At 42.1% G+C, this 12,477-nt stretch overlaps 1 protein-coding gene across 4 annotated transcripts in view; it reads right to left on the minus strand.

Moving 5' to 3' along the window:
• The window catches only part of osbpl5 (oxysterol binding protein-like 5), a 148,144-nt gene that overhangs the window by 61,460 nt on the left and 74,207 nt on the right, over positions 1-12,477 (minus strand). For 3 of the 4 annotated variants that reach the window (XM_041198181.1, XM_041198180.1, XM_041198179.1), the window contains exon 2: positions 2,490-2,637. In XM_041198181.1, coding sequence (XP_041054115.1) covers positions 2,490-2,637 — 148 coding nt within the window. Of the gene's footprint in view, positions 1-2,489; positions 2,638-12,477 lie in introns of those variants that run through there. The other variant, XM_041198182.1, reaches the window with a different exon arrangement.

A 12,477-nucleotide genomic window follows, 5' to 3' on the forward strand; every position in this document is an offset into this window, starting at 1 on the left:
GAGTGACACAAATGTATGATGAAGAACACAACTGGTTACATAACATGAGTGATGGTGTCCCAGTACCCTGTGGCTAGTCAGACCCTGGACTTACAAAACATGGCATATGGATCAGGAGTTACTATGGAGACCAAAATGTCTGTGGTAGGTGAGACATTTAGTGGTGTATATGCATTACAGACACATAAGAAAGCACGGAATAAGAAAACTACATGCACATTATTAGTCTTTTTTCCTTTTTACAGACAACCTCCTTAATGTCCTAAGGGAATGTCCTGCATAAATGCTCTTCAACTCCAGAGGTAATCAGGCAAATTCCAGAACAGTCATTGCCTTCACATCTGTATTATTCAAATCCAGCGTCCATGCCCTTATTAAAAAATAATTCTTGAGATGAGGAGGTCCAGTATTTATTACTCATCCCTAATTGCTTAATGACAGCAGGTTTTCTTCTTGAACCGCTGCAAGTAGATTGATACAACAGTCTGCATGTGAGACTAGAGTCACGTTTAGGCTAAACCGGGTAAAAATGTCAGGCTTTCTTTCCTAATGAACCGCATGGGCTATGCGACAATTTGATGCTGCAAATGTTTTATTTAACAGAATTCTTAAACTGCCAAGGTGGGATTTGAATTTACATTGAGAAATTTTCACAGGCCCTTGGAGGTTGCGGGGATAGGAGCAGTGGGAGTGTAGAGGGGAAGTAAATTTTTAAAAATTACATTGGGCCATCTCCTTCAAGTTTTGTCAGTGACAGACTGTGTGCCCAGCCAGCCAGCCACCCAATCAACAGCAGTGTAAAGCCAATTAAGACCATTGTAGTACCAATTAACTGGCATCTTCCTAGAGCAATAGCTGTGTGCTGGAGGCACACAGGGCTCCCACGACATCTCCTCAGAGGAGGTGAGAGCACAGTGGGAGGTCGGAGCGCCATGAAATGAATGTGAGCATATGGAGTTCATTCAACACATTCCCAGGCAAATGTTTTCAGGCGGAAGTGTTTTCCCTGCAGATGGATCCACTGATAGCCCCGTGCATTTAGGATTTGTCTGCCGGTTCCAGCACTAGTAGCGTCTTCACCTCGTTTCACCCTTTCCCTCTCCATTCACCCATGCAGCATACACCATTCTTTGTGGGCTGCCAGCTGCCCTTTCCTTCTGTCGCTCTAATTGGCCCTCCTATGTTTGGTGCCCGCCCACCATCCCTAATTGGGCAGTGTTCTCAGAGGAAATTTCTTAATTGGCTGCCTCCCTGATCCACCACTCGCTCTTCTGGGTTCTTGACCAGGAATTCATCCTGACAACAGGCTTGCAGGCTAGTGGCAAAATTCAGCCCACAACCTCTGGATTATTAGTCCAGGATCTGGTATACTAGTTCAGTTAAATAACTACTGCACTATAGTATGCACAGAGGAAATGTTGCACCTGAAGTTAATTTGATTACCTTGATATCTCCAATCCTATACCTAACTAGATATTTATCCAGCCTATTTTCAGGGAGTTTATTTCAGTATCAACAGCATTTTTTGGGAATCTGTACTGGGGCTGTTTCAAAGTAACAAATGTTACTCCAGTTTCCTTTCCTGCAGTGAAGTGGTTCACAGTAGGTTGACTTGTGAGTGGCATTTCGATAAATAGAACCAAAGTAGCTGAGTAGGATAAACAGGGAATGTGCTGCTGTGTGCATAATTCATTGCTTCCAGGGCCCATATGAAATGCATGTCAAATGATGTCTGGAAACAAATCAACCCTGATAACATCACTTAATGGTATGCATGGCTTTAACATCACCCTGACCACAAATATACTAGCTTTTGTCCTACATCCACGATCCTCTAAATGCACCAAATTTCTGGTTTACAATCCTCCAAATGGTAGCAGTCCTATGGTACTCTAAGAAGTAAGCTTAGACCATGACTACTGGGACATTGTATAAATGCAATTCTATACTCACCAGCTGGGCACACTCTCACTTTCTAAATGGTGATCAGGAATGAGAACCTTGGCTGAACTTCCCCTTCCCTAGCCTCGCGACACTGAGATTAATTGCAGTGGCCCCACTGCTACTCCAGATCTGCTAACTCAGTACTGCATGGGAATCAAACCAGAGAACATGGTCTGCATTGCTCCGTACCACATTGCCTTGATCAGACGGGTGGGGAATTTACTCGGGAATTTCAATGCTGGTCATGATCCAGCAACTCCTATTGGACAGTGCATGTGTGCACACCTGGTGAATACAGGATCGAGTTCAGCTGTGATGCTACATATGGTTGAACACCAACCGAGCCATTAAGATATTTTGATGGTACCATCTTAATGCAAGAATAGAAGTTACATCATTGGTGGGACAGAATTTGTTATTTGTATCTTATACCGGAGCTCATTACGTATTTGCATTTACACAATTAGTTTTTTATACTGTTTTCTTGGCACAATATCAGGGTTGTGTATCAAAGATGAACCAAAAGTGAACCAAATTTAACAAACCTGGGGTCAAAGGGCATATCTCATTGTATCCTCCAAAAGAAGAGTTTCGGATTAACTTGCGAGGATCAATTTTCTGCGGCGTTGCCAATCCAGTACAGAGTGAAAATCTGCGCCGCAAGACATGATCCTCTTTCGTGGCATGAGTTTTCTGTAGAATACAGCAAAGCACTGGTGAGTCTCAACTGGAGAGAGATTTACAAGGAACTAAAACAGTCTTTCTAGAACATTCCAAATTAATTCCAAGAATTCTCCCCCAAATAAACTTCTCTCCTTCCTGAATGAGCTAATTTTTGTTAAGGCACAATTTCACAGCTGAAAGCTGCATTCCTACCGATGTGCCTATTCTCCATGTGAGCTTGGACAATGCCGTTCCAAAAACCAACGCTCTTGCCAGATTTTCCAGTAGGGGTTCCTGGTGATGAGTGATCAGAAGCAGGATATCCATCTCAGTTTATCTTCGTTAGCATAGTCCTGCTCCATTATTAGCTGCAGAATTGCTAGACTCTCATACATTCTCTATAGCCCATACAAAAGATGGCTAAAAATTAACTGAGCAAAGTGTGAGAATATTAGCAGATAACTTCACATCTTGTGCTGAGAAAAGAAGACCACAGTGTACCATGGTTGGATACATGTGAAAATGTCATACAAAGAGGATGGTGAGAAAAGTCCATCCAGCCTGTACATGCCCATCTTATCAACTGGACAGTAGATCCACCTTCCATCATCAATAGAAATAATAAATTCCAGAGGAGGCTAAAGAAAACTGCCCAATTTCAGGAAAAACTCTTTCCAGGTCAACTCCCTAAGGCAGGCATATCCCAGACGACCATGGTCTGTCCCTCCATTAGATACTCTTAAACCTGCCCCAATAATGTGCCAATCCTTTTGGGACACTTAAAGGATCAAAAATGTTCTCAAAGGTCACAGACATCTTAACCCACCTCTATTAACCTTCTAAAGATTCACATGAGTGAAATTTATTCTCTTAAAATGTATAAAATGATTCACTTTCAACCTGTTCCAGATGCAAATGCTAAGGAACTATGAATTATTTCAGTGTCCAGTGTCAGCACCAAGCATTCTCAGGTCAGCTACAATGTTGGTTAGAAAGCCCTTTCTATACTACCCCATTAAGCACTCCCATTTCATTGATAACATGGTTCAATGAAGTCTGCATCTCTCTCTCCCTCAACAATGTACTTTAGCCCAAATTTAGCCCTAAAGCGTCAGTGTTTTGTTTGCAACCTGAGAGCAATTGTAAATTTAGTTCTCAGTAGAGACACAATGCCCCTAAATGTTGTCACTTTTTGCTGGTGTCTACCACTCCTGCTTCTAAAATTCACTTTAAGAGGTTCATCTACAGGATGTAACTTGTTTTGTGTTGTGGGTAAATATTCATTCAGATTATCTGCATGCTAAGCTAAAGGCAGCAGGTTACAGACATAGCTAAGTGGTCCCGCAACAAACAAATCATATCAAAGCTCTCTGACCTATTCATATCCACTGCAGAATGATGATAACTATCAGAAGGGTGCGCCGTGTAAATCCCCACCTCAAATACTGTAGAGCCCAGCACATGATTGCAAGAATCAATATGAAATATTTGCAAATGTCTTCAACCAGAAGTGCCAAATGGATGACCCTGCTTTTTCTTCTCCTGATATCTACAGCATCAGATATCAGTGTGCAACCAATTCCCTTGATCCCAGGTGACATTAAGAAGCATCAAGTATGCTGGCATAGTAAAGGCATTGGGTCCTCATAACATCCGGATGTGGTGCTAAAAGAACTATGCTTCAAAGCTAACTACTTCCCTCCCAAGCTGGTCCTGCACACCCATGACATTGGCATTTATCTAAAAATGTGGTAGGTTTCTCAGGTATGACCTACCCATGAAAAATAGAATAAATCAATTCCAACCAATCACCACCCATCAACTTCCTCACCATTCATCAGTAAAGTGATGGAAAAGTCATCAATAGAGCCATGAAGTGATACCTCACCAATTATCTGCTCCTTGGTAAACATGGCTGCTAGAATCCTGGCTCTGTACACTGTCTGCATGAGCAGGAAAATAATTATGAAGGTGATGTCACATTCTTAAGGCAACTGTTGTACAATAATAGATTACGCAAAGGTAAAAAAACTATAATGGGAGTTATGTACAGGCCTCCAATCAGTAGTCAGGATGAGGGGCACAAGATACACCAGGAGGTAGAAAAGGCGTGTAAGAAAGGCAAGGTTACAGTGATCATGGGGGATTTCAATATGCAGGTAGACTGGGAAAATCAGGTTGGTAGTGGATCCCAAGGAAAGGAATTTGTGGAATGTCTATGAGATGGCTTTTTGGAGCAGCTTGTGGTGGAGCCCACTAGGGAACAGGCAATTCTAGTTTTAGTGATGTGTAATGAGGCAGATTTAATAAGGGAGCTTAAGGTGAAGGAACCCTTAGGAGGAAGTGACCGTAATATGATAGAATTTACCTTGCAATTTGAGAGGAAAAAGCTGGAATCAGATGTAACGGTATTACAGTTGAATAAAGGCAACTACAGAGGCATGAGGGAGGAGCTGGCCAGAATTGACTGGGAGATGAGCCTAGCAGGAAAGACAGTGGAACAGCAATGGCAGGAGTTTCTGGGAGTAATTTGGGAGACACAGCAAAAATTCATCCCTAGGAAGAAGAAGCATACTAAAGGGAGGACGAGGCAACCATGGCTGACAAGGGAAGTCAGGGACAGCATAAAAGCTAAAGAGAAAGCATACGATGCAGCGAAGAGCAGTGGGAAACCAGGGGATTGGGAAGCCTACAAAGACCAACAGAGGACAACTAAAAAAGAAATAAGGAGGGAGAAGATTAAATATGAGGGTAAACTAGTCAGTAATATAAAAGATTGCAAGAGTTTTTTTTAGATATATAAAGGATAAGAGAGAGGCAAAAGTGGACATTGGGCCACTGGAAAATGACACTGGAGAAGTAGTAGTGGGGAACAAAGAAATGGCGGAGGAACTGAATAGGTATTTTGCGTCAGTCTTCACAGTGGAAAACACGAGTGACATCCCCAAAGTTCAAGAGAGTCAGGGAGCAGAGGTGAGTATGGTGGCCATTACCAATGAGAAGGTGCTAGGAAAACTAAAAGGTCTGAAGGTGGATAAATCACCTGGATCAGATGGATTACACCCCAGAGTTCTGAAGGAAATAGCTGAAGAGATAGTGGAGGCGTTAGTGATGAACTTTCAGGAATCACTCGAGTCAGGGAGGGTCCCTGTTTAAGAAGGGAGTGAGGCAAAAGACGGGAAATTACAGGCCGATTAGCCTGACCTCGGTCGTTGGTAAGATTTTAGAATCCATTATTAAGGTTGAGATTTCAGAATACTTGGAAGTGCATGGTAAAATCGGGCAAAGTCAGCAAAGTTTCATCAAGGGGAGGTCATGCCTGACAAATCTGTTAGAATTCTTTGAGGAGGTAATGAGTAGGTTAGACAAAGGAGAGCCAATGGATGTTATCTACTTGGACTTCCAGAAGGCCTTTGACAAGGTGCCGCACAGGAGGCTGCTCAGTAAGATAAGAGCCCATGTGTTAGAGGCAAGGTACTAGCATGGATAGAAGATTGGCTGTCTGGCAGGAGGCAGAGAGTGGGGATAAGGGGGTCCTTCTCAGGATGGTGGCCGGTGACTAGTGGAGTTCCGCAGGGGTCAGTGTTGGGACCACAACTTTTCACTTTATACATTAATGATCTAGATGAAGGAACTGAGGGCATCCTGGCTAAATTTGCAGATGGTACAAAGATAGGTGGAGGGACAGGGTAGTATTGAGGAGGCGGGGAGGCTGCAGAAGGACTTGGACAGGTTAGGAGAATGGGCAAAGAAGTGGCAGATGAAATACAACGTGGGGAAGTGTGAGGTCATGCACTTTGGTGGGAAGAATAGAGATATAGACTATTTTCTAAATGGGGAGAGAATTCAGAAATCTGGAGTGCAAAGGGACTTGGGAGTCCTAGTCCAGGATTCTCTTAAGGTTAACTTGCAGGTTGATGCGGTAGTTAGGAAGGCAAATGCAATGTTGGCATTTATTTTGAGAGGACTAGAATATAAAAGCAGGATGTGCTGCTGAGGCTTTATAAGGCTCTGGTCAGACCACACTTAGAATATTGTGAGCAATTTTGGGCCCCGTATCTGAGGAAGGATGTGCTGACCCTGGAGAGGGTCCAGAGGAGGTTCACGAGAATGATCCCAGGAATGAAAGGCTTAACATATGAGGAACGTTTGAGGACTCTGGGTCTATACTCGATGGAGTTTAGAAGGATGAGGGGGGATCTGATTGAAACTTACAGAATTCTGAAAGGCCTGGATAGTGTGGACGTGGGGAAGATGTTTCCATTAGTAGGAGAGACTAGGACCTGAGGGCACAGCCTCAGAGTAAAGGAAAGACCTTTTAGAACAGAGATGAGGAGAAACTTCTTTAGCCAGAGAGTGGTAAATCTATGGAATTCATTGCCACAGAAGGCTGTGGAGGCCAGGTCATTGAGTGTATTTAAGACCAAAATAGATAGGTTCTTGATTGGTAAGGGGATCAAAGGTTACAGGGAGAAGGCGGGAGAATGGGGTTGAGAAACTTATCAGCCATGATTGAATAGCAGAGCAGACTCAATGGGCCGAATGGCCTAATTTCTGCTCCTATGTCTTATGGTCTTATGGACCCAAATATACATTCCACAAAGCCCTGGCAGTCAACATGTTGGCCATTTGTTTCTAGCCCGTGCCAAGTCTTTACATAAACTAACAACTCATTCATTGTTGACCTTGCATAATTATACCCCTGTGTGGCACAAATTTAAGCTGTAATTTACAAATGAAAGCCTTGCCACATTGACATTGTTAAAAGGCTTCAGAGAAAATCATTGTAACCTCACTATCTGCATGATGCAGTTCTCTTACTATGCACGTGCTCCGTGAATTGAAATCTGAAGACTACTTCTATGCTTGCATGACAAGATCACAGAATTTAAAGCTACAGTCCAGAACTGAGCCCTTGGAGAAGGCTACCTGGACGTCCTTGTGTATAAAGAGTAAGAAGGGCGTAGGGGAAGATTAAATTGCAGGCTTTCCCCAGGGGAGAATAGCAAATGAACAAGACAGAACTATATAGTCAAATGGTGCTGAAGAAGTCAAGCTGACGCTGTACAGTTCCCTGGTTGAATAACATTTTGAATGCTGTGATTGATTTTAGTCATCAAGATACAAGAGAACTTTAAGTCTTGGATTTCTCTGGTCACATGGAGACTGTGTGATAGAAATTCCAGGGTGGGGGGTGAGCATTGGTGCAGTCTCCCAATTTTCTGCCATAACTTGAGGGGAAAACCCAGAAAACCACAATTTCTCCAAAGCTTCCATCGAGGTATGGAAAGACTAGAGCAAAGGAGGTTAAGGAGAAATTTGATATACATTTTCAAAGTTCTGAAATATTTTGATCGAGCAGATAAGAGAAAACTGTTTCTAGTGACAGGAGGGTTGATAATCAGAGGGCACAGATTTAAGAAATGGGCAAAAGAACCAGAGGGAGGATGCAGAGCATTTTTTATGCAGTGGGATTTTATGATCTGGGATGGTGGTGGAAGCAGATTCAATGGTAACTTTCAAAGGGTAATTGTTAAAAGGAAAAAAATACGTAGGGCTATAGGAAAAGAGCAGGGGAATGGGCAGCTCCTTCAGAGACAGCATAGCCATGATGGGCTGAATGATCTTCTTTGGGTTGCAAGATTCTTTGAGGTTACAGCAGGAGATCAGGAGATCCTCAGCAATTTCTATCCAAGACTACCTTGTGAGTCAGTAAGTAACAAATTCAAGGACCTCTTTGAGACATAGGCTTTTCCAAGGTTGTGTCAAATTTTGTGAGGTTATTATTCAGCTTTTCCTACTTTACCAGCCTGGGATGAATACCTATTAAATTGCAGTGATATGTGGAAAGTCACAGCCAGCTGCTGCTTAGCTTAACCCAGTTACAGCCTCTACTTTTCAAATAAGCTCCAGCCTGTGGATAGAACCCTTAAACCCATTTACACTGACAGGAACAACAATCATATCTTTGACCATAGCTGTAAGTCAGAGCTGCCAGGTTTCACCAAGCAAGGACAGGGGTGGCATTATGAGTTGAGTTCTAATGTTTGCTTTACTGATGCTAAAACATCATTGAGAACCTTAATAACTGTTCAATGCTTCCACATCATGAGATGCAAGAGCAAGTGAAACTGAGAGGGTCTGTATTTTTTTTAAGAAACAGACTTTTGGTGCCTGGTTTAAATTTAGACATTTTCCAACAGCTAACCAAAACTGCAATGAGTTGGTGACTTTTGCTGTGTGGTGGATCCAGGATTGTGAGTCATTCTATGTGGGGAGAAGGCCTTGAGCTGGTGAGAGAGGCATGGGGGAGTGTCCAGAGAAAGTTCCACCAGAGCATTAAACTTGAGCTTACTGTACTGGCAGTGACTGACAGCAAATAGGAAAAGGGGAGATAAATCAATTCACAGAGATCGAGTTATACTAAATATCAGTATTTTTTGGAAATGACAGTTTGAATAAAGATTTGTGGAGTAAATTGAAATACCATTTTCTGTCACTAGAGGGGGTGTATTTTACTATCAGTAGTTTAATCTCAAGAAAAATAGAAAAGACTTGCATTTATTCAGTGCCTTTCATGACCACAGGATGTCCCAAAGATGTCCTTACAGGCAATGAAGTATTGTTATAATTAGGAAACACAGCAGCCAGTTTGCACACAGCAAATCTGACAAACAGCAATGTGATAATAAGATAATCTGTGTCTGTGATATTGATTGAGGGATAAATATTTGGCCAGGACACTGGTGATAATGACTTTGTTCTCCTTTGAAATAGTGGCACGGGATCTTTTATGTCCACCTGAGAACAGACAGGGTCTTGGTTTAACATCTCATCCCCATCAGTGCAGCACTCCTTCAACACTGCACTGGACTGTCCATGTTGATTTTTGTGCCCAAGCCCTTAGTGGAACTTTAAGTCACAACCGTGTGACTCAGAGGTAAGACTGCTACTAACTAAGCCACAGCTGAAAAATAGGCTGGTCAGACTGCCAACAAATAAAATAATCTTACTCCGGCTCAAAAACAATTTACTTCACAGACAGCAACTCTTGCAAATTTTAGCACTAATTTGAATAGGAAACCAATTATACATGAAAACAATGCAGACTGGAAATGGAAATTAGTCTTTTAAATGGTCAGATTTTTTTTTAATCTAAATCTGCAAGAAACAGGACAATACATTTGTGACCAATATGTTGCTACATACTGTTTAAAACAATAGTTCCCCCAGCAACCCAGCCCTGAGAATATGGATTCCTGCTGAGTACATTTCCACAGGTATAACTGTCCCCCTCTACCTCATCCAAATAGCCACAAATACACTGGGCCGAACTTCAGCCGACTCTGGTGTGTGCCCGCTGAATGGAAGATCCGAATGAAGCGCAGTGATGTCGGAACGCCTGCCCGCATAATTTTACGCATCTGTGTGCGGGGCCCAATGTGTGCTGCACTCTGAACAGAAGACTCTGCCCTAACATATTTTCAACTGATGATAATCTACATTTTGTCCCATATGTTGATATTGGAGACCCCAACATGTGCCTAAACTGAGTGGAATAGTAGTTTCAACTTAGTATACTGTATTTGTTGCTCACAATGCAGTCTCCTCTACATTGGGGAAACCAAATGGAGACTTGGTGACCACTTTGTGGAACGCCTCCACTCAGTCTGCAAGCATGACCTGAACTTCTGGTCGCTTACGAATACACAAACAAGGAGCAGGAGTAGGCCACTCGGCCCCCGGAGCCTGCTCCACCATTCAATAAGATCATGGCTGATCTAATTTTAATGTCAATTCCACATTCCCGCCTATCCTCCGTAAACCCCTTGTTTATCAGAAATCTATCCATCTCTGCCTTAAAAATATTCAAAGACTCTGCTTCCACTGCCTTTTGAGGAACAGAATTCCAAAGACTCACAACCCCCAGAGAAAAAAATTCTCCTCATCTCTGTCCTAAACGGGTGACCCCTTATTTTCACACAGTGAACCCATAGTTCTAGATTCTCCCAGAAGAAGAAAAGTCCTTTCCATATCCACCCTGTCAAGACCTTTCAGGTCTTGTTTCAATCAAGTCGTCTGTTACTCTTCTAAACTCCTGTGGAAACAAGCCTAGCTTCTCCAACCTTTCCTCTTAAGACAACCATCCCATTCCATATATTAGTCCAGTAAACCTTCTTTGAAGTGCTTCCAATGCGTTTACATCCTTCCTTAAATAAGATCAATACTGTACACAATACTCCAGATGTGGTCTCACCAATGCCCTGTAAAACTGAAGCATAACCTCTCTACTTTTATACTCAATTCCCCCACGATAAAAAGTAACATTCTATTAGCTTTCCAAATGGTTGCTGTACCTGCACACTAACCTTTTGTGATTTATGCACGAGGACACCCAGATCCCTCTACATCTCAGAGCTCTGCAATCTCTCACCATTTAGATAATATGCTTTTTTATTCTTCCTGCCAAAATGGACACTTTCACATTTTAACACATTAAACTCCATTTGCCAGATCTTTTCCCACTCACTTAACCTATTTATAACCCTTTGTAGCCTTATGCCCTCTTCAGAACTTACTTTCCTACCTATCTTTGTGTCATCTGCAAACTTAGCAACCATACCTTTGCTCCCTTCATCCAAGTCATTTATATAAATTGTAAAAAGTTGAGGCCCCAGTGCTGATCCCTGTGGCACACCATTTGTTACATCTTGCCAACCAGAAAATGACCCATTTATGCCTACTCTGTTTCCTGTTAGCTAACCAATCTTCTATCCATGCTAATATGTTACCCCCTACACCATGATTTTTAAAAATTCATTCACAGGATGTGGGCTTCGCTGGCTGGGTCAGCATTCATTGCCCATCCCTAGTTGTCCTTGAGAAGGTGGTGGTGAGCTTTTAATTTCCACAATAACCTTTGATATGGCACCTTATGAAATGCATTCTGGAAATCTAAGTGCAGTACATCCACCAGTTCCCCTTTATCCACATTACATGTTACTTCTTCAAAAAAACTCTAGTAAGTTGGTTAAACATGATATCCCCCTCACAAAACCATGTTGACTCTGCTGGATTACTTTGAATTTTTCTAAGTGCCTTGCTATAACATCTTTAACAATAGCTTGTAACATTTTCTCTATGACAGATGTTAAACGAACTAACCTGTAGTTTACTGCTTTCTGTCTCCTTCCCTTTTGAACAAAGGAGGCAAGCCTCACGCATCACCTTGCTCACATTTCTGCATTCGGCTTGTTGCGATGCTCCAGTGAAGCCCAATGCAAGCATGAGGAACGCACCTCATCTTCCAATTAGACACTTTACAGCCTTCTGGACTCAACACTGAGTTTAACAAACTTCAGACCATGAAATCAGTCCTCCATTCTGATCTATTTTATATTTTTTTGCCAAGTGCCAGTCTGCATCTTGTTTTCATGTTTTGCTTTCACATATAACTGACAATTACTCTGTTATTAATACTTACTCTGGACCAATGCTTTGTTTCTTTACTACAACCATTACCTCTCCTTTTGCCTTTTGTTCCATGACATCTTTGTCTTTTAATCTCTTTTGCCCTCTAACTTATCCTGACCTTCCCTTTTGCTCTACCTGAGTCTCCCCCCTTTTTAACAACATAAAACCCATCACATTGTTACCTCTCTTCAATTCCGAAGAACAGTCATATTGGACTCTATAGGTTAAATCTGTTTCTTTCTCCACTGATGCAGCCAGGTCTGCTGAGTTTGCCTAGCACTTTGGTTTTGTTTCAGATTTCCAGCACCCGCAGTATTTTGCTTTACTTAGGGCATGAAAAAACTCTTGTCTTGACTCCCTCGAGATGAATGTTAGTAAAATTTTTTTTTAATTACT

This window comes from Carcharodon carcharias, chromosome 10 (genome assembly GCF_017639515.1).
Source record: "Carcharodon carcharias isolate sCarCar2 chromosome 10, sCarCar2.pri, whole genome shotgun sequence".
Taxonomy (NCBI): domain Eukaryota; kingdom Metazoa; phylum Chordata; class Chondrichthyes; order Lamniformes; family Lamnidae; genus Carcharodon; species Carcharodon carcharias.